Source organism: Lynx rufus, unplaced genomic scaffold (assembly GCF_022079265.1).
Source record: "Lynx rufus isolate CCGP_SWC_20201006 ecotype Redwood Valley unplaced genomic scaffold, mLynRuf1.p SCAF_13, whole genome shotgun sequence".
NCBI classification, from domain to species: Eukaryota; Metazoa; Chordata; class Mammalia; order Carnivora; family Felidae; genus Lynx; species Lynx rufus.
In genome coordinates, this window is record NW_025814827.1 from 33,946,791 (window position 1) to 33,968,640 (window position 21,850).

The following is a 21,850-nucleotide window of genomic DNA, read 5'->3' on the forward strand; positions in this document are numbered from 1 at the left end:
TTCTTACACTATACACAAAAATAAACTCAAAGTGGATGAAAGACCTCAGTGTAAGACAGGAAGCCATCAAAATCCTCTAGGAGAAAGCAGGCAAAAATCTCTTTGATCTTGCCCGCAGCAATTTCTTACTCAACACGTCTCTGGAGGCAAGGGAAACAAAAGCAAAAATGAACTACTGGGACCTCATCAAAATAAAAAGCTTCTGCACAGCAAAGGAAACAATCAGCAAGACTAAAAGGCAACCAACAGAATGGGAGAAGATATTTGCAAATGACATATCAGATAAAGGGTTAGTATCCAAAATCTACAAAGAACTTATCAAACTCAACACCTGAAAAACAATCCAGTGAAGAAATGGGCAAAAGACATGAATAAACACTTCTCCAAAGAAGACATCCAGATGGCCAAACGACACATGAAAAAATGCTCAACATCACTCATCATCAGGGAAATACAAATCAAAACCACAATAAGATACCACCTTTCACCTGTCAGAATGGCTAACATTAAGAACTCAGGCAACAACAGATGTTGGCGAGGATGTGGAAAGAGGACCTCTTTTGCGTTGTTGGTGGGAATGCAAGCTGGTGCAGCTACTCTGGAAAACAGTATGGAGGTTCCTCAAAAAACTAAAAATATAACTACCCTATGACCCAGCAATTGCACTACTAGGCATTTATCCACGGGATATAGGTGTGCTGTCTCGAAGGGACACATGCACCCCCATGTTTATAGCAGTACTATCAACAATAGCCAAAGTATGGAAAGAGCCCAAATGTCCATCGATGGATGAATGGATAAAGCAGATGTGGTATATATATATATATATATATATATATATATATATACACAATGGAGTATTACTCAGCAATCAAAAAGAACGAAATCTTGCCATTTGCAACTACGTGGATGGAACTGGAGGGTACTATGCTAAGTGAAATTAGTCAGTCAGAGAAAGACAAAAATCATATGACTTCATTCATATGAGGGCTTTAAGAGACAAAACAGATGAACATAAGGGAAGAGAAACAAAAATAATATAAAAACAGGGAGGGGGACAAAACAAAAGAGATTCATAAATATGGAGAACAAACTGAGGGTTGCTGGAGGGTTTGTGGGAGGGGGGATGGGCTAAATGGCGAAGGGGCATTAAGGAATCTACTGAAATCAGTGCTTCACTATATACTAACTAATTTGGATGTAGATTTTAAAACATAAAAAATAAAGTTAAAATGTGAAAAAAAATAAATAAAACGTTAAAAAAATTTTTTTAAAGAAAAAAAAAGAAAAAGGTTCATAACTTGGCTAATAGGGCCTGGGTCTCCTGTGAGAATAAGGAAAGTAGTCGCCTCCATTCCCATCTGAGCTGCTGAAGTACTCTAATTTGGGTAGCAAAGGGCTGAAATTTTCACAGACAAAACACCAACCCAGAGAATTGCGGAGGAGGTGAATTTCCTCAGGGAACCAAGAAAACACAAAAGGCCTCGGCAACTGGGCTTCCCCTATCCGAGAAGGTGATGGCAGAAGGCGCTGTCCGCGCGCCAGGAATGCTCAGATGCGCGTGGAATCTACCTGCCCCAGGGAAGTTGGAGCCAAGGCCAAGTGACTGCCCTATATCCCGGCAACAAGTCCCGCCTACCTCTTTCTCTCACTCGGCCCCTCACTTCCTCACTTAGCCGAGCTCCCCTCAACCAATCGACGCACAGAACATCGTCAGGTTGGCCGGTGGTTGGAGGACTCCCGGGATCCATCACTCGGAGACTCCACCCCCCCCATTTCTTCACAGCCTTCAGCGACGGAACTGAGCCGAGCGTTTGTGGGCTGCTGGGCAGGCGGTTGCGGTAGGTGAAGAGGGGCAGGGGTACCTACAGTTTTAGATCCTCGGTCCGGGTCCTATCCCGGGATACCACAGAGGAGCTTCGGGGCCTGACTCGTATTGCCCAGCCAGGTCTTGAGGTCAGAGTGACGGAGGCCCGGGTCTGGACACTGGCATTGCCGGCTCTGTTCTGGACTTCCTAGAGAGAAGGGGGGAGGACTGGGGCTCCGGTGCGAGCAAAGTTTTGGTTTGGGTGGGTTCAAGCGACTTCCGGATGGGAGTGGAGGTTCACTGGGACCCCGGCATCAATTCATCCAGAGCCTCTGTGACATTTCTGCCCCTTTTACTTCTGGGCCCTTGCGCAGGCTGGGCTCTCTCCTGGAATTATTCAGACCTTACCCCAGGCAGCCTTCCTAATCTCAAAGGTCCTTCCTGAAGGAGGGTATCAGCCCAGGCTGTAAGACTAGATAGTTATGAAAGCCCCAGCAGCGAGGTATTGGATAAGAACATGGATTTTGGAGCGGCAGAGGTGTGGTTTCCAATCAAAGAATCACCATAGATGTCAGTAAGGTACCCTAGACTTTTGTTATCCTTCTGATCCTCAGTTTCTTCATCTGTAAACTGATGGAAATGCCTCTTCCAGTGTTTCTGACTATTAAAATAAGAACTTATAAAATAAGGTATATAGTCCAGCTTCTACATATAATGAGCACATGGGGCTTTGCATATGGCATTACTCTCTGACAGTATTTTCCAAACAGCATTTTTATTATCCTCATGTCTATGGAACTGTGCAAGACCTTTGATTCATGTCCTATTGAAAACAGAATTTAATTGGCTGAGGACAGAGTGGTTGCATTTTGGAGATCTTTGGAGCAAAGTGCAGAATATTTGTCTCCACTGGAAATGTCCTAGACATTTCTTTGTGTGTGTGCGTATGTGTGTGTTAAAACACTCATAATGTAAAAGGGCCCATTTTAACTGTTTAAAAAAATAATTTAAAAAAAATTATTTATTTACTTATTTAGGGAGAGGAAGAGTGAGAGGGGAGGAGGGAGAGAGACCAAATAGTCTCCATGCTCAGAGTGGAGCCCCCGACTTGGGGCTCAATCCCACGACTGTGAGATGGTGACCTGAGCTGAAATCAAGAGTTGGACACTTAACTGAGTGAGCCACCCAGTGCCCCTAAAATTTGTAAATTTTTATTTTTAGAGAGTGTGAGTGGGGGAGAGGGGCCGAGGGAGAGAGAATTCCAAGCAGGCTTTGTGCTGTCAGCTCTGAGCCCAATGGGGGGCTTGATCCCATGACTCTGGGATCAGGGACCTGAGCCGAAACGAAGAGCCAGACACTCCACTGACTGAGCCACCCAGGCGCCCCTCATTTTAACCATTTTTAGATGTACAATTCAGTGGTACTCACATGGGTGTGCAACCGTCATGATTATCCATCTCTAGAACTTCCCATTGAAACTCTGTACCCATTAAACGTAACTCCCATTTCCCCCTCCCCCAACCCCCTGGCCACCACCATTCTATTTTCTGTCTCTATGGATTTGACTGCACTAGGTACTTCTTACAAGTGGAATCATTTGATATTTGTCCTTTTGTGTCTGGCTTGAGAAATTTCATTTTTAAAAACAAACTTTATTATGAAAACAACTGGAATGCCGAGCCAGAAGAGGAACCCAATTGCCCTTTTGTCATCTTTATATCTATAACATAGGAATCTAATAAAAGACATTTTTTTTTCAACGTTTATTTATTTTTGGGACAGAGAGAGACAGAGCATGAACGGGGGAGGGGCAGAGAGAGAGGGAGACACAGAATCGGAAACAGGCTCCAGGCTCTGAGCCATCAGCCCAGAGCCTGATGCGGGCTCGAACTCCCGGACCGCGAGATCGTGACCTGGCTGAAGTCGGACGCTTAACCGACTGCGCCACCCGGGCGCCCCAAGACATTTTAAGTTTAGAGAAACTTCTTAAAAGCCTATTACCTTCCTTCAGTAGGGAAACAAATATCTCAGTACTGCATACTTATACTGTATCCTTAGAGCCAGTCCTTACAGTTCTGTTTTTCCAGCTCAGATTCCAAATGAAAATGTTTGAGAGCGTTGACTCTACAGCTACAAAATCTGGCCCTGATCTTTGGGCTGAAATCTGTTCCTGTCTGCCAAATCCTGATCAAGAAGATGGTGCCAACAATGCCTTTTCAGACTCCTTTATGGATTCTTACCCTGCAGGCACAGGCCAGAGGGAGGCCCCAGATTTTGCTGATCAGCCAGCTACAAAGCCTTGGGCTCCCTTGCAGGATTCAGAAGTGTATTTAGCATCTCTAGGTGAGTTAAATTACTTTCTTTTATGTTTTTAATCATAAGCTGGTGGTTGTAAGGAAGCATGTTAAAGTTACATCAAACCTGTTTTTTTAACATGTATTTTTCTAATGTGTATTTATTTTTGAGAGAGAGAGGGAGACAGAGTGAGAGCGGGGGAGGGGCAGAGAGAGGGAGACACAGAATCCAAAGCAGGCTCCTGACTCTGGGCTGTCAGCATAGATCCTGACATGGGGCTCGGGCTCGAACTCACAGACTGCGAGATCCTGACATGAACCGAAGTCAGATGTTTTAACTGAGTGAGCCACCCAGGCGCCCCTCAAACCTGGTTTCTAATCTTAATTATTATTATTATCATTTTGTATTATTATTTTATTTATTTATTTTTATTTATTTTTATGTTTACTTTTGAGAGAGAGAGAGAGACACAGAGTGTGAGCAGGGGAGGGGCAGAGAGAGAGAGAGAGAGAGAGAGAGAGAGAGAGAGAGAGAATCTGAAGCAAGCTCCAGGCTCTGAGCCATCAGCACACAGCCCTATCTGGAACTCAAACTCACAAACCGTGAGATCGTGACCTGAGCCGAAGTCGCTTAACCAACTGACCCACCCAGGTGCCCATTATCATAATTTTTTAATGTTTATTTATTTTTGAGAGAGAGAGACAGTGTGAGTAGGAGGAGGGACAGAGAAAGAGGAGAGAGAGAATCCCAAGCAGGCTCCGTGTTGTCAGCACTGTGCCGGACACAGGGCTCAATCTCATGAACTGTGAGATCATGACCTGAGCTGAAATCAAGAGTCAGCCGCTTAACTGACTGAGCCACCCAGTTGCCCCCTTAATTAGTATTATTTTTAGTCCTCACCACATGTATTTGTCAGATATAATCCTAGGGGGTTTCAGGTTGGTTGTTGGGAAGGAGCACCCTTTTCCTTGTATATCCCTTAAAACTCTCTTTGTTACCTCCTGCCTCTGACTGTATTATCTGAATTCTGCTTCATTTCTTGCCATTCTGTACAATCCTCTTGCCTACTATTGGTGGCCCATATAGTCAGATAACTCAAAAGTGTCAAACATTATGCCATCCTGAAAGAAAAGGGCATGGCCCCAGAGCTGCATTTGGATTTCTGATGAAACTATTATATTGAAAAATTGTTGTACTAAAAAACTGTTGTATTAAATAGGTTGATTGTTGGAATGGGACCATGTTGACATAAAATTCATTCTACCTCTTGTTAGTTGTTTAATTTTGAAAATATTTCCTGAATACATCTTCTGTCCTGTGGCCTTAAGTATTAATATTTAGAGAGACTCCAAATACAGGAAAGAGATTCAGATTGTCCCATGCAAGGGGAAAGAAAAATATCAGTCTAGGGCAGTGACTGCTTTCGAATTGTGGTATCCTTTTATTATTAAACACCCATGAGATTCATCCTTGTGTCACAAAACCAAACCTAGGAATAATTATTTAAGAAAGGAAAGGCAATTCAGGAAGAAGCTTTTGAGGAAGGACAGAAAGAAGAGTCAGAATAGAGTTTACAGGATCTGTAAGAAAAAGATATGAGAGAAACACAAGAGGAATGATGGATAATGAGAAATATAAGGGTGTAATGTGAAATTTATCGGGAAGCCACCAACGTTAGGATAGTAATACTTGCAGCCTGCAGCCCTGGCCAAGGTTGTTGACAATTGTGTTCTTTTTTTTTTTTTTTTTTTTGAGATAGAGGGCACAAGTGAGTGAGGGCAGAGAGAGAGAGAGAGAAGGAGAGGGAGAATCCCATCAGGGGCAAAGAGAGAGGGAGAGAGAAAGGGGCTCACCTGGGCTCATGTTTTACCCAAAGCCAGACTCGAGCTCACCTGATGTTGGACTCAAACTCACGAACTATGAGATCATGACCTGAGCCGAAGTCACATGCTTAACAGCTGAGTCACCCAGGCACCCCTCTTTTTTTTTCAATGTTTGTTTATTTTTTATGAGAAAGAGAGAGAGAGAGTGGGGAAGGGGCAGAGAGAGAGGGAGAGAGAGCCTGACATAGGGCTCGATCCTACAAATTGTGAGATCGTGGCCTGAGCTGAAATCAAGAGTCAGATGCTTAACTGACTGAGCCACCCAGGCGTCCCACACAATTCTGTTCAGTGGTAGTCAGAACGATGATAAGGAGAAGAAGCAATCATCTGAGAAAGCTGGAGAACCACATCCTGCAGCTTGTTGGTACTCTGTGCCCAGGAGATGTAAGAAAGTTTAATGGATTTGGTGATGATTTGATTGGTCAAGACTGGTTTTGGAAGTTAAAACTCCACTGATCTTTTCTAAAATCAGTTAAGAAGATGATTAAGGGGTTCCTGGCTGGCTCAGTCTGTAGAGCATAGGACTTTTCATCTGGGTGATTGTAAGTTTGGGCCCCATGTTGAGTGTAGAGAATACTTAAAAATAAAATCTTAAAAAAAAAAAAAAAGATGATTAAAATTTCATTCTCTGAGGAAGACAGGAGCCATTTCTGTGCCTATGGCACAGTCTGGGAGACATTGGCAGGCAGACTTGGAGTATGCAGTGGTATCTATTTCTACCTGCCCAACTTAGATCACAACCGATTAGGGACTCAGCACACTCAGAGAGGGGAAGACTTTGCCAGCCCAAAAGAGTACCTTCCACCTTGAGAACCAAGGCCAGATAATACATTGTTTTTATTGCCAAATAAACCTATATCAAAAAGAATCCACTAAGAGCACCAATTATAAAACCTTAGCCAGCTCATGGGGCGTCTGGGTGGCTCAGTCAGTTAAGCGACTGACTACAGCTCAGTTCATGATCTCATGGTTTGTGACTTTGAGCCCCACGTCGGGCTCTGTACAGACAGCTCAGAACCTGGAGCCTGCTTCGGAATCTGTGTCTCCCTCTCTCTCTGCCCCTCCCCCACTCACACCCTGTCTGTCTGTCTGTCTCTCTCTCTCTCAAAAATAAATAAATATATTTTTTAAAAGTATTAAAAAAAAAAAAACTTAGCCAGCTCAGTGGGAGATCTACATAATTCTTTTCACATCCTCAAGGAGGCAAAAACTCCTCAAATATTTAACTTTTATCAATTGCAGGTTTTTTACATGGGCGAGCTCTTGGTGGTAACTTGCAGCAACAAAAGGTGGTTATTGCTTTGATCTGTGGATGGCAGATGATGTGGCCTGTTTAGAAATGAAAACAGAGGTGCCTGGGTGGTTCAGTTGGTTAAGTGACCAACTCTTGATTTCAGCTCAGGTCACGATCTCACAGTTTGTGAGATAGAGCCCTGCATCAGGCTCTGAGCTGAGCCTGCCTGGGATTCTGTCTCCCTCTCTCTCCCTGCCCCTGCCCTGCTCTCTCTCTCTCTCTCTCTTTCAAAATAAATAAGTAAACATTAAAAAAAAAAAAAGTGAAAACAGGGGGCTCCAGACTAGCTTAGTCGGAGGAATATGTAACTGTTGATCTCGGGGTTATAATTTCAAGCCCCACATTGGGTGTAGAGATTATTTAAAATAAATAAATAAAATTTTAAAAAGAAGAAATGAAAACAGGATTGCAAATCATAAAGTTTCTGTTTGGGTCTGGGCTTGATATTATTCCCCACTCCCCCCTCCAAAAGGCCATCATTGACACATTTATTATAGTTGAAGGCAAGACTGAATTAAGGCAGAAGGCAAATGGTGATGCTGTTCCTTCTGATCTTCAGTTGTTCAACAATTACACTTAAAATGCACAGAACAATAAGTAAACATCTATCATCAGGAAGCCATGTAGACCATTCATTGGAATTAGAAGATGTTTGTTTTTATAAGGTCCCAACATCCAGGCCACAAGTTGAGTAACTGTAAAAAACGTTGGGAGATTTTCTTTTATGAAGAATTTAATCGCACATAGAGATCTTCAAGGTCTCTGATTATTGAGTTCCCATCAAGTCAATTTTAGTGTCTAATGAACCATTGGATCTTTCATTATTTTCTCTAATTCTTTCTCCTGAGGTTTGGAAACTACTTCATGTCATTGTAACAAAAAGAAAAACCACTTACTCCTCAGAGAGACTATATTCAAGGAGTTGACACATGTCAAGCCAGGGAAAACAAGTAATTCCTTAGAGAGATACCTGCTGGCTTCTGTGATTTCAAAGAAGACATGCCACTGATTTATTTATGAGAGCCTATGGCTTTTTCCCTTTCTGGGGTTAAATGTTTCTCTGATACAATCCAGAGTTAAGACATTGTGAAGGAAAAAGAAAAATGTACATTTCCCTGTACATGTCCTCAGAAAAAATGAGCTCTTTTGCAGGGAGTGTGAATATACTCATCAGTGAGAGAATTTTTAAGTTGTCATGTTGCATTTTAGATTTAGTTTCATTTTATACTCACTTTCCTTGTTAACTTCTCCTCATCTGTTTTTAGAGAAGAAACTGAGAAGAATCAAAGGTTTAAATCAGGAAGTAACTTCTAAGGACATGCTTCGAACCTTGGCCCAAGCCAAGAAGGAATGCTGGGATCGATTCCTCCAGGAGAAGTTAGCATCAGAGTTCTTTGTGGATGGATTTGATTCTGATGAGAGGTAATTGGTTCTCAGTCCAGTTCCAGGTGACAGTATTTCACTGAGGGCATTTCTCTTTCTCTGAAGAATTCAGGGAGAGTGACATTTGAGTCGAGATATTGGTTAATATCAACATCAGCTTTTCTGAGCTTAAAACTCATCCTTTTTTAAGGTTGCTCTCTTTGCTCTTGGTCCAGTAGCAGATTTTTGATAGTATTTTTTTTTTAATTTTTTTTTTTTTCCAACATTTATTTATTTTTGGGACAGAGAGAGACAGAGCATGAACGGGGGAGGGGCAGAGAGAGAGGGAGACACAGAATCGGAAACAGGCTCCAGGCTCCGAGCCATCAGCCCAGAGCCCGACGCGGGGCTCGAACTCACGGACCGCGAGATCGTGACCTGGCCGAAGTCGGACGCTCAACCGACTGCGCCACCCAGGCGCCCCTTTTGATAGTATTTTTGCAAAAAAGCAAATACCCCACCTACATCTTGATCACAGATTGGACAGAATTGAGGATAAAGCATTGTCTTCTTTTCCAAGTATACAATGTACTTGAGAAAGTAGTAACCAATCATCAACTGGAACAGTATCTTACCTGTAACTCCCTATTGCCTTACAGAGTTTCTATCACCTTGTAGGCATTCAAATTTGTATAGACTGAATTTGTATAGCATGAATTTCCTAAGCATCTACTGTGTGAAGGCACTGTGCTTGATGCTATGGGGCTGGGGGTGCTGGGGCAGAGGGGAGATGTAAAGAAATTTTAGAGATCCCTTTTTTTTCCTTTGGTCCCCACAACTATTTGGAGAGAGATGACAAATATATATAAAGATGAACCTAACAAAATAAGGCAGCATAAGAAAAGAGCCGGGTGAGTGGAAGTGACAGAGCATGCTTTGGGAGTTGAGAGACCACTGAGCTCCCTGTGGGCTCTGGTGTTTGTGCCAGAGAAGAAGGCAGGACTTGAACAGTATCTTCAGGGGGTGGCGGATGCGGAGAGGAGGAGAGGGCATCCTGCCACAAAGAGCTGCATGGTGCCCAACACCCGGGAGAGTCGCTCTGCCACTTACTGGCTGTGTGTCCTTAAGGAAGTAACCTGTGTGTGCCTCAGTTTCCTGCTTTACAGAGCAGGAATAGTAACAGGAATATGTAATAGTAATATGCTTTTCAGGAATAGTAACTCTTACCTCTTGGGTTATTATGAGGGTTAAATGAGTTACTGTGTATAAAGTGCTTAGAACAGACCTGGCCCCTGGTAAGTACTATATAAGTGTTAGCTATTATCATTGGTCTTGATGGAATTTTAAAGTTCAGTAAGAAATTATTCAAAAAAATTGGTGAGGGAAGTAAAAACCCGAATTTGAAACAAAAGGTCTTAGGGAAACATGACCTAAGTTTGCAACATACCATTAATGTTGATTTTAAAAAGCCCCATGATGTCAGATGAAGCTATGGCTGCTGAAATCATGGACAGTAGGGAAATAAAACTTGATAGCTACATTTTACTTTTTTTTCTAAGTTTGTTTATTTATTTTTGAGAGAGAGAGAGAGAGAGAGAGAGAGAGAGCATGGAAAGGGCAGAGAGACAGACAGAGACAGAGAGAGAGAATCCCAAGCAGGCTCCTCACTGTTAACGAGTAGCCCGATGAACTCATGAGCTGTAAGATCATGACTTGAGCTGAAATCAGATGCTTAACCAGCTGAGCCACCCAGGTGCCCCTACATTTTGCTTTTTAATTTGCAAAGTGCTTTTACTTACATTATCTTAAATATTGCATTGGCGTGCCCTTAGATTCTTCAGAAATCATGTGGCATCTAAAGTCAGGCCAACTACCTACCCTCTGAGGGTTCAGAAAATAAAACACATGTTGCTTTTTTCTGTCTCTAAAGACTCAATCCTGTTGAGCCTTCAACTGCCCCAAACACAAAAGACTTGAAGATGTACACATTCCCAACACACTAATAACTTGGTATTCGATTCTTGCGCCCCTTGAATGTTTGCCTCCTCTCCAATTCTGAGAAGAAAAGACAAAGTTTTCTCCTATGTGATTCTCAAGTAGGAATTCTTTTTCTCTGAAATCAGATCAGCACCAAGGCTCAAGGTCATGTTTCTGTGTGTTTATCAATACCTAAAATGATATGATGTTCCCTTTTCTATAGAAGCAATTGAAACAATTCTATGAAAAGTGTTGTAGATGAAGATTAAATGCCCCTGGAGTACCTTAGTCCCCTGAGCTGTGGGCACTTGTTTCCAAGCTCCATCTGTGGGAACACGTCTTTCTATCAGTGTTAGAACAAGCACACCAGAAATAGATTTGCATTTATTTGCAGACTTCAACATTTATAATTTAAACAGAGACCATTTTGTAGTGGAATTGTGTGGTTCTTCATGTACGTGAAGGCCAGGTAGGTGACCCTCATCATGGCATGCTTTTGGCCCAGGAGTAATGGGCTGAGAAATCCTATTGTCTACACCAGGATTCCCCCATTTTAGGTGTCTCAAATCTGCTGGTGATGGCTTTACTTCTGGGCTCGAGACTTTGGGCTATTTAAGAGCATAGAATAAGGTTTATATTATTTGTGGTCATTTGTCGTTTACCATGAGTATCTAATAAGCTTTAGAGTGGAGGATCTTGGGTAATTAAGGAAGGTGGGAGGGGGCACTTCTCCTCTCTGCACAGATGCAAAGGAAAAAAGAGCCCTCTGGCATAGTGGCTATTTCTTTGTGGGAGAAATTGCTGTGCAGATGTTTCCATCTTGGGGACTTGCTATAGGATGAAATAAACAAACAAAAAACCCACAAAAATGGTGCTTAGTGCAACTAAGTGCTGTAAGTATAATCGAGTCTCAGACTGCCTCAGGTATAGGAGATTTCAAGATGCTCCACTAATAGTTTGGTATTTATTTGAACGTTTCCTCCCTCTGACAGTTTCTCTCCACTCCAGTTTTGAGGAAGAAAAGACAGGACTGAGACATAAGCTCTTCAGCTATTCTCGTCAAGCCTTCAGAGGCTCTGCATTTGAAGGGGCCTGGTGCTGCTTATAGCCAAAGTGCCCACTAGGGGGTAAATTATGCTGCCGAGCTGCCAGGATGCACAGCTGTCAGAGGAAGATCGGCGTTCTCCCCGTTAGCAGTGAAAAACAATTGTAGGAAGAAATTGGTGGTGGGCGGGAAGGCAGTATTTGAGTAACTGAGATAATCATTAAGTGATTAATCAGCCAGGTCTGATGCGGCCACCCTTTTCTCCTGCTTTCTCCTAGCACCTTGGAACATTTCAAGAGGTGGCTCCAGCCAGATAAAGTAGCCATCAGTACAGAGGAGGTCCAGTATCTGATTCCTCCAGAGTCCCAGGTTGAGAAGCCAGTGGCCGGGGACCAGCCAGCAGCCGCGGAACAGTAAATTGCACACACGCATGCCAAGCAGCTGTCTTGGGTCCAGAGGAAACAGCGGAGCAGCAAGGAGAAATCTAAGGAGGGAGGGTAGCCCACGCTCCCACTCAACAAAGCAAACAGCTGTGGGCCCCTGAGGACTGGCTTGGGGCTGGCATGTGTGACTGTCCTGGATAAAGTGACTGACCCAGCACATGCTGGATCAAAATACCGCTTTCCTCTGTGTCTCACACCTTGCCTGAGCCCTGTTGCTACAGGTGAGAAGTCTGCTAAGAATCTAGTGAAGGAGCAAGTATGAAAGTATTTGGAGAAACTGATATCCTTGTGTAGAATATATAAGCTCAGTGAGCCATATTTTTGCTTGCCTCTTCTGGATGTTCCTGCCTGTATCCCAAGTATTTCTTTGGTTAATGGTCAGTGGTAAGTGAGGCCAAGGAGAATCAAATCTGCCTCCTTGGATCCACACCCCATGTGGGGCTCCTCTAAGTTTGTAATAAATATAGAGACTTTAGGAAAAGAGGCCGCACTTTTCCTTTGTCTGATTTGTTCCTTGTGGAGAAAAGGGACAACAGTGTGACAACTTGAGTGTTTGTGTGTATATGTATATATATTTTTTTTTTTAATTTTTTTTTTCAACGTTTATTTATTTTTGGGACAGAGAGAGACAGAGCATGAACGGGGGAGGGTCAGAGAGAGAGAGGGAGACACAGAATCGGAAACAGGCTCCAGGCTCTGAGCCATCAGCCCAGAGCCCGACGCGGGGCTCAAACTCATGGACCGCAAGATCGTGACCTGGCTGAAGTCGGACGCCCAACCGACTGCGCCACCCAGGCGCCCCATATGTATATATTTTTATTTCATGCATGGTTTCTCCCCTAACTTCCTCTTGCACTTAAAAAGGGCCAAGCTTCAGATTAGACTTGTAAATTTGGTGTTGGTATTTGACACCCCTTCTGAATAGTTCCAAGCTTCTTGCGGCAGCTTTCCTGGCTGAGCCTGTGCTTCTCTGTTTATAGTGTTCATGTTCAGTCCGTGTTGTCTACATAAAGCTTTTGTGATGAGAATAGCTGTGTGTGTGGTGCTCTTGAACTGCTTCTCCCCCAGAGAGATGCTCCCATTTAGTGGGGAGGTAAAGACAAGTATTTGACAATGCAGGAGACCTGAGAAACTTTGCAGCCTTCTATTTTTGACATGAGCTCTCTGACAAGCCAAACCTCACCTCAGTGCTCTTAGGGTAGGATTCTGTGGCCAGATTTCTGCAGCTCTGACTCCATGGAGCTTCTTCCCAGGTAACAGGTTTCAAATCCCTAATGATGGAACAGAGTGACCATAAAAATCTTCAGAGAACATGTGGTCATATCTAAATCAAGTATTTGCACTGTCAAAGGATGGGAATCAACCAGATAATTCCATGTATTTGCTGAATTATATGAATTTAGGGGGAGGTGGCAATTTCCAGATATATTTTCCTTCTTTAAAATTGATAATGGGGGCACCTGGGTGGCCCAGTTGGTTGAGTGTCTGTCTCTTAATTTGGGCTCAGGCTGTGATCCCAGGGTGGTGGGATCAAGCCCTAGGTCTCTCTCTGCCCCGCTCCCCCCCTCTAAAAATAAAAAGAAAAATTTGATTAATGGTATTAGCTTTATTCCTACTGCTTTTTAAAAAATGTTTACTTATTTTTGAGAGAGAGAGAGGGTGAGCAGGGGAGGGGCAGAGAGAGAGGGAGACAGAGAATCTGAAGCAGGCTCAGAGCTGTCAGCGCAGAGCCCGACGTGGGGCTAGAACTCAAGAACTCTGAGCTCATGACCTGAGCCAAAGTTGGACGCTTGACCAACTAAGCCACCCAGGTGCCCTCTACTGCTTTTTACTTTTATTTTTTAAAAAATTTTATTTTTTCCTCTACTGCTTTTTAATAGTAGGATACCTTTGACATAGAGAGCAACCGTCTGTGGTCCCCAAACACTTTGGGGAAGGCAGACACTGACAGTCATCTGGCCCTGGACTGAGCTTGCAAGTTTCTGTCTCTGCCTGGGGTTCAGGTGCTGGACCACACTTCCTTTGGGGCCATCTGATGGCTCTCATTGGATAGATTTTTTTTTTTTTTAAAGACTGAGTTTTCTTCTCCCTTCATGATAAACAAAAATGACTCTTTCTCAAGTAACAACAATTTAAGAAAAAAGCAATAAGGTCCTAAAACACCCTCCTAAAGAGCAATCATCAGACAGAGAATGTATCTACACCAGAAAATAGTGTTTTTGTAGTTCAGTCAAGATTCCAGCTTTGCCTTTTCCCTACCTCCCATTTCCTAAGAAACAGAAATTTTAGTATGAGAAGGTGGGAAACTGAGTTAGAGGAACTGAAGTGGAGTTAGAGGAACTGCAGGACTGGAAGGCTTTTAGCCCCACGTGAAAATCTGGGTGAGGTATGGGATGAAAGTCCTAGATCTTCAGCTACCTGCTCACTTAACTCTTTAAAAATTTTTTTTACATTTATTTATTTTTGAGAGACAGAGCACAAGCGGGGAAGGGGCAGAGAGAGAAGGAGACACAGAATCTGAAGCAGGCTCCAGGCTCTGAGCAAGCATTTAGCACAGAGCCCGACAAGGGGCTCAAACCCAGGAACCATGAGATCATGACCTGAGCCGAAGTCAGTCACTTAACCAGCTGAGCCACCCAGGCGCCCCTCACTTAACGCTTTAATAGAGGCAGATTTCCACAGAAAGGAGTTCAGCGAGTTGCAACTATGGTTTCTTTTCTTCTTCTTCTTTTTTTTTTCATTTTATTTTTGAAAGAATGAAAGCACAAGCGGGGGAGGGGCCGAGGATCCAAAGTGGGCTCCTCGCTGACAGCAGTGAGCCCAATGCAGGGCTTAAACTCAGGAGCCATGAGATTACAACCTGAGCCAAAGTTGGGCTCTCAACCAGCTGAGCCACCCAGGTGCCCCACAACTATGGTTTAGAGGTGACAACCTGAGGGATGGCTCTTAAAACAAGTGAAGCACAATTTACCAAAAAATTTAAGTTTTTATTTATTTGTAATCTCTACACCCTATGTGGGGCTCAAACCCACGAACCCAAGTTCATCCTCCAACTGAGGACGCTCCTCCAACTGAGCCAGCCAGGCACCCCATAGCGAAACCAAATTTGATACTAGCTTCCAAAGCTAGTTTTTTAATATAGACTTAACTTAGACTATTAAAATGGTACTAAATTTGAATCTAAGAGTCTCAGGTGCTATCTTTATCTGCCTTGTGGCTTACTGTGTGATCACAAGTCAAATGATCTCTTTATATTCCAATTCTCTTTCAGAAATTGGACTAAATGTAGGAAAAATTCTACTGGCCAGAAACGCTGATCTTTTTTCTTTGACCCTGGAAATTTCCAAGGAACTCCAGTTAGCACTTCCTCAAATCAGATTTGAGTTGAGAGGGCTCCCTAAGTGAAACAGAGCAAATGGAGCAATATTTAATGCTAAACCACAGAGCCAAGGGAGGACAACTTTTGCCAATAGGGCAAAGCAGAAATGATGTGGCATACCCAAAGAAGGTTGGGTTAGAGCCAGGGAGGAAAGGTGAGTGACTGCCACACTGTTCTCTCCTGCCACATGGCACGCTCATCACCCAGGGCTTTGGTAGGATCAGGGCTGGAATGGCACAGGCTTGCATCCAGTACCTGTTCCAGAAATAGGCTCTGGATGTAGGGACAGCAAGTAAACAAACATCCCACCAGCTGTTGCTGAGGTGTGCCTCTCCCAGGCAGGCCTGCCCACCAGGACTGTTGCTGGAAAAGGGAAAATGCCCTGGGGCCACTCCCTGGCCCTGCCTTGGAGTGGCTCCCCAAGATTAAGAAAAGCTCCAGCCACATGAAACAGGCAATATTTTCCTGAAAATTCCAAACCATCCCAGCCAGCTTTGTCCCTACTTGAGTTTAAGATTCAAGACAGGACACTGCCATAGCAATCTTAGGTCTGTGGGAGAGTTGTTTACTTGAACCCAGAAGTGGGTTATTTCAGGCACGGATTCATTCACCTAGCCAATATTTGTTGAGACCCTGCACTGTGCATGGTGGTGAATAAAGTGAAACCACATCTTCCCACACAATGATGGAAGGAGAGAGATGGCCTAGCTAATTAGTGCTGTCATCACTGGTGCTGCGGAGTCAAGACGTAAGCACAGGGAGCTTTAGAGCATGGGGAAGAAGATAGGAGAACCCTAGGCCAGTCAGGGTGGGAAGTAGGAGAGAGGCTGTGTTAGGGAAGCCAAGTCCAGAAAAATGAGTAGCAGTCAGACCATGAAAATAGAGGGAGAAGAACATGGGGACAGAGAAAAGTCCCAGAAGAGGAAAACAGCATGTACATTGGCCTAAAGGCAAAAGAAAGTTTGGAGACCAGAAAGTAGTTCAGTGTAGCTGGAGCATGAAGGAGAAAGAAGGAAACATCCAAAGGTGAGGTTGGGAAATTAATAAACAAGGCCAGGTATGAAGGGCTTCATAAGCCATGTTAAGGAGCTTGGGTTTTATTGTGGGGACAAGGAGATAATGGGTCATTTTAAGAGGGGTAGTGACAGGATCAGATTTGCATCTAGAAAGATGCAAGCTATGGTTGCCATGGGTATGACATGATTATACTGATGAGGGGAGCACAGATTCACACTTGGCAATGATATGTCTATATGAAATAATGCAATTGATGGCTTGTGGTCTTATTTGTATTTTCTAGCTTGATTTCTTTGAAGCTATTGTTTCACGATTACAGAACAAACAGAATCATGTTTGGCAGACCTCAGAGGTGGCCATATCAACATAGCACATCCCACCCTTTCATCTTAAAGTATGATGGGGACATGCCTCTCTTGGGATGTTGGGTCAGCACTCCCTCCCCTTGAACCTGGGTATGACTATGTAAGTGCCTTGCTAATCGAGTACAGCACAAATAATGTGACTTCTGAGGCTAGGTCATGAAAGCACTCCTCTCTCTCTCTCTCAACATGTTCCTTGGTAGTTCTGAGCCAACACAGAAGATGTTTGGCAACCTTGAGGACACCATACTATAGAAACGCCATGGAGAGACAGAGGGGCTGGCTCTCAGCAGTTTAGCCCCCAGCATGAATCTTCCCACCCAGGCATCAGACATGTGAGAGATTCAGATGATTTCAGACCCCAACCTTCAAGCTACCCCAGTTGACACCAGGTGGAACAGAGACAAGCTGTCCCTGAGAAGCCCCGCAGATTTATGAACAAAATAAATGCCGTGGTTTGAGCCATTGGGTTTGGAGCTGGTTTGTTACACAACAATAGGTAACTGGCACACCATGACCTACGTTTCGGATTTTATGTAGCTAATTTCAGGTATTTTATTTTTCAGTCCCTTTTAGTTTCTAATGGTTACAGAATTTTAATACTTAATTCTGGATGCAGTATGGAGAGGAGCAAAATTGGATGCAGGGGCCAGCTGTGAGGTGACTGCGGTTGTCTAAGAAAGAGATGACTGACCTGAGGACTTTCATCTCCACTTAGGGTAGAGAATCCTGCAGGAAAATGCCACTCCCCTGCCCGGGGATGAGAAATAGCCGAATTATCTACAAAACCGTAGCTTTTCTTGCGTCTGCAGGAAGCTGAGGTCACAAGACAATGAAATAAAGCCTCTTCAAGGAGAGAGAGACACACATGAACAGTCTCAACTTTAGCAGAGCACGGAAGAAAGAGGTGGCCATCATACAAGTGGGTAAGAAGAAATCAACAAAAACTTTAACAAAAGCTAAAAGGCTACACATGGGCTAGTGTGTCAGTTTAGAATAGCTGGAGACTATTCCAGACACAGGAGAGTTTGTACTCACAGTGTTTTTCCAGAGGCCTCCCCGGAGGTTCAGAGAAAAACTGGGAGCTGGGCAGGAAATGGGAGAGGGCTTTCCTCCGTGGTGGTGCAAGCATGCAGAAGTTGATTAAGGCAGCTGCTTGGCAAAGGCAAAAAGCCTCAGCTGCTTCCAGAATCCCTCTCTTAAGCAAAAGCCTTAAGCTGCTAAGGAAGGGGCAACAGATTCTTGCTTTAGGGGGAGTAATGAAAGCAAAACTCACCTGCTTTGGGGTGAGGAGTAAAAACATTTCTGTCCTTCTTTGCCACAGGCAAAGATCCACTGCTCTGGTGAGGAAGAATGGAAGCAAAATCCCTCTATCCCAAAGGGAGCAGCGGGCAACTATGGGGCTGAGGATTCAAGCAAGGGTCTGCTCTGTTGGGGGAGCGGGCAAGAAACTGGCCACAAAAACCAACTGCAGATAGTAAGGCAGAATTTGGCTTTCTGAGGGAACAGGGGCAGAAATAATGAGAAAGCCTCACTCCTGACCTTGGGATGTGCCTGAGACTAAAGCTGAACCAGGATAACAGAGACACACGCCCTCAACCCACCCCCACTGCGTGTCTTGCCCCTCCAGGAGCCTGGCTCCACATGACAAGCAAGAGCACTCCACTGCTGGTGTAGGGCAGGCATGCAGGGATGGTTGAGGTCCGTGGAGCAGGAACCCAGAAAAATCCTCTGACACACCAGTCCACACTCTAAGCAGCCCACTACCAGAGGGATTCAAAGCCTGTGATGCACTAAGGTAATGGTGGGAACAACATAGCCCAAACCATACCTGACCCCGAACTAAACAGACTCAACCCCTCAGACCAACAGAAGAGGCATGGCCACTTCCAGACATAAATAACATTTACCTCAGTCTCTACTGTTTATATGCGATGGGCATTCAATAAAAATTTATGACGCATATGAAAAAGAAGAAAAATAAAAATCCATCGTCAAAAGTTACAGAAATCAGGGCACCTGGGTGGCTCAGACGGTTAAGCACCCGACTCTTGATTTTGGCTCAGGCCATGATCTCATGGTTCATGAGTTTGAGCCCCACGTGGGGCTCTGCGCTGGCTGTGCAGAGCCTGCTTGGGATTCTCTCTCTCTCCCTCTGTCTCTGCCCCTCCCCTGCTTGTTCTTTCTCTCTCTCTCTCTCTCTCTCTCTCTCTCTCAAAAAAAAAAAAAAAGTTACAGAAATCAACAGAACCAGATTCACAGATGACACAGATTTTGGAGTTACCAGATAGGGACTTTAAAATAATAATAACTAATATGTGAAAAGGTCTAGTGGGAAAGGGTGGGCAATTTGCATGAACATTTAGGGAGTCTTGGCAGAGACACAGAAACTATGAGAAAGTCCAATGCGAATGCTAGAAATAGGCACTCCTGGATGGCTCAGTCAGTATAGCATCCTACTCTTGATCCTAGGGTCGTGAGTTCAAGTTCCGTGTTGGGCACAGAGCCTACTTAAAAAAATGCTAGAAATAAAAAACATGATATCAGAGATGAATTCCTTCAAGTTTTTCCATAGTAGGTACAGCTGAGGGGAAAAAAAAAAACAACGAACTTGAGAGAGGTCAGTAGAAACCATCCAAGCTGAAACACAAAGAGGGGCAAAAAGGAGTGGGAGTAAAAAAAGAAAACCAAGCTTCTAAGATCTGTGGGAAAATATCAATCAGTCTGATATACGTGTAATTTGAGTCCCAGAAAGAGCGAATGGTGCGGAAGAAATATTTGACGAGATGATAGTAACGCAAACGAGGATGTGGTCTGAGCCTAGAGAGAAGTGGATAAAGGAAGCATTTGGAGGGGAAGAACCACTGGAACTCAGTATCCTGGTGGAATGAAGTGTGAGAGAGTAGGAGTGGAGCCTGACACCTGGGTTTGGCACAAGGGAGTGTGGGGTGGCTAGCAAGTGGTGTTGCTGGGTTTGGAATTTCTAGCCTGGCTTAGCTCTCCGAAGCCTGTGCTCCTTGGAGGCACCACACTGCCTCCTATAGGCTGCACTGGAGCGACAGGTGGGTGGGTCTCTGCTCCTTGAGGCCCCACCCTCCAGCTGGAGGCCATCTTAAGCGGTGGTACTTCCCACCATGAGTCAATGTGTGGCTGAGATATACTCATCTCCTGGCATTCTCCCCACCTCCTTTTCCCAAGTGCTACAGGTCACAGATTGTTCGGAAGTAAAGTTTTTCTCTTCCCAAACAGACTCTTTGCTCCCTTCATGCTGACCTGATCCACTTAAAAAAATCAGTTATTTTGCAGATAAGCAGGGAGGGAGGAGGCAGAGATAGGTAAGAGGGATGGTACCTATGTGGGCATGCATGTGTGCACAGGTAAAGAGATGGGTTACTGAGAGTGTATCATCATTTTATTTTTTCCTTTATTGTATTGTATTTATTAGTATTATTTTTTAAATAGGCTCCATGCCCAACATGAGGCTTGAACTCATGACCCTGAGATCAAGAGCTGCATGCTCTATCTACTGAGCCAGACAGGCACCCTGAGTTTTGAGCATTTTAAAGAATAGAACCAGGGAGCCTGGGTGGCTCCATCAGTTGAGCATCTGACTCTTGATTTTGGCTCAGGTTGTGATCCCAGGGTTGTGGGATCAAGCCCCACATTGGGCTCCACACTGAGCGTAGAGCCTGCTTGCGATTCTCTTCCTCTCTCTCTCCCCCTCTCACATGCCCTTTCTCTCTCTAAAATAAATAAATAAATAAATAAGGACCACTTTTGGTTTTTTATCTTATGTCCTTTTTGGATGAGATTATCTATTATTTTGAGAGAGAGAGAGAGAGAGAGAGAGAGAGAGAGAGAGAGAGAATGAGTGGGAGAGGGGAAGAGAGAGAGGGAGACACAGAATCCGAAGCAGGCTCCAGGCTCTGAGCTGTCAGCACAGAGCCGGAAGTGGGGCTTGAACTCATGAACCGCAAGATCACAACCTGAGCCAAAGTCAGCCGCTTAACCGACTGAGCTACCCAGGTGCCCCTGGATGAGATTATCAATTGGTATCTCAGCAGAATGCCAAGGTGCAGCATAGCCTTCAGCAGAGCATCTGGTCAACTAAATCATGAGATCTGGGAGACAGGATGGAAGGTGTAGGTTGGATTAGAGTACAGTAGTGTAAATTCTTAGTTGTTTGAAAAACCATCTAAAAATTGTGCTCATTGACTAATAAACTGACACGATGCTCATATCTTCTTTGTTTCCTTTTCTTCTTCTTCTCCCCCTTCTCCCTTACCCCCTCCTCCCCCTCCTCCCCTCCTCCTCCTTCTTCTTCTTCTTCCTCCTCACTCTGCTGAGCTGAACATTTTTATTAATGATTTGGATAAGTGCATAGAAGACATCCTTACTAAAAGTGAGAGGATAGGTAATTGACTGACCAACAGAATCAGACTCTAAATTTTTGTAGACTGAAATGATGGGACAAAGTATGAAATCTAATAAGGATAAATATGAAGCCCTTCGTTTAGGATTTAAAAAGTAACTACACAATTAGAGGACACAAAAAGAACTGTGTATTAGTTTGTTCTAGTAACAGAAAACAGACTCAATCTAGATTAAACCATAAAGGGACATTGATTGATAAGGACAGAAGTAGAGCTGGCCTCAAGGTCATCTGGATCCAAATACTCAAGTAATATCTTCAATCTCTTCTTTCTTTCACTCTTAACTTCTATTTCTTTGTGTGTAGGTATAGCAGATATAGACCTGGGAGTTCTTTACATCATCCCAGCTTAGCAAATCCAGCCCTTCCAACTCCATATAATAAATCCCAGGGAAGGATTCTGATTGGCCTGGCCTGAGTCACATGCTAATCATCAAACCAATTGCTGTGACCAGGGAAAGGACTGGCTTTCACTGGCTGAGCCTAGGTCATGGGCCAAAACATATGGCTAGAGGCACAGGGTACCGTGGTTGGCAATCCCACCAGAACCATTT

The 21,850-nt window shown here is 44.0% G+C and overlaps 1 protein-coding gene across 3 annotated transcripts; it reads left to right on the top strand.

Moving 5' to 3' along the window:
• Positions 1-1,782: 1,782 nt before the first annotated feature.
• On the top strand, positions 1,783-17,543 carry CCDC32 (coiled-coil domain containing 32). 3 transcript variants are annotated; one of them, XM_047075311.1, is made up of 4 exons: positions 1,783-1,841; positions 3,900-4,150; positions 8,545-8,701; positions 11,942-12,587. In XM_047075311.1, exons 2-4 carry the CDS (start codon positions 3,907-3,909, stop codon positions 12,078-12,080), a joined length of 540 nt encoding a protein of 179 aa, XP_046931267.1. In that variant the 5' UTR covers positions 1,783-1,841; positions 3,900-3,906; the 3' UTR covers positions 12,081-12,587. The 3 variants fall into 3 exon arrangements, with proteins under 3 accessions (XP_046931267.1, XP_046931268.1, XP_046931266.1); XM_047075312.1 differs by lacking the exon at positions 11,942-12,587 and adding an exon at positions 17,068-17,543 and having other exon boundaries at positions 1,787-1,841; positions 3,895-4,150; XM_047075310.1 differs by having other exon boundaries at positions 1,787-1,841; positions 3,895-4,150.
• Positions 17,544-21,850: the final 4,307 nt, after the last annotated feature.

What these genes read in the sequence shown, in the direction of transcription:
- CCDC32 (XM_047075311.1), top strand. Translation starts at nt 3,907, where the DNA reads ATGAAAATGTTTGAGAGCGTTGACTCTACAGCTACAAAATCTGGCCCT. An exon ending in AGTGTATTTAGCATCTCTAG is followed by an intron (nt 4,151 to 8,544) that starts GTGAGTTAAATT and finishes ATCTGTTTTTAG; the next exon opens with AGAAGAAACTGAGAAGAATC. An exon ending in GGATTTGATTCTGATGAGAG is followed by an intron (nt 8,702 to 11,941) that starts GTAATTGGTTCT and finishes GCTTTCTCCTAG; the next exon opens with CACCTTGGAACATTTCAAGA.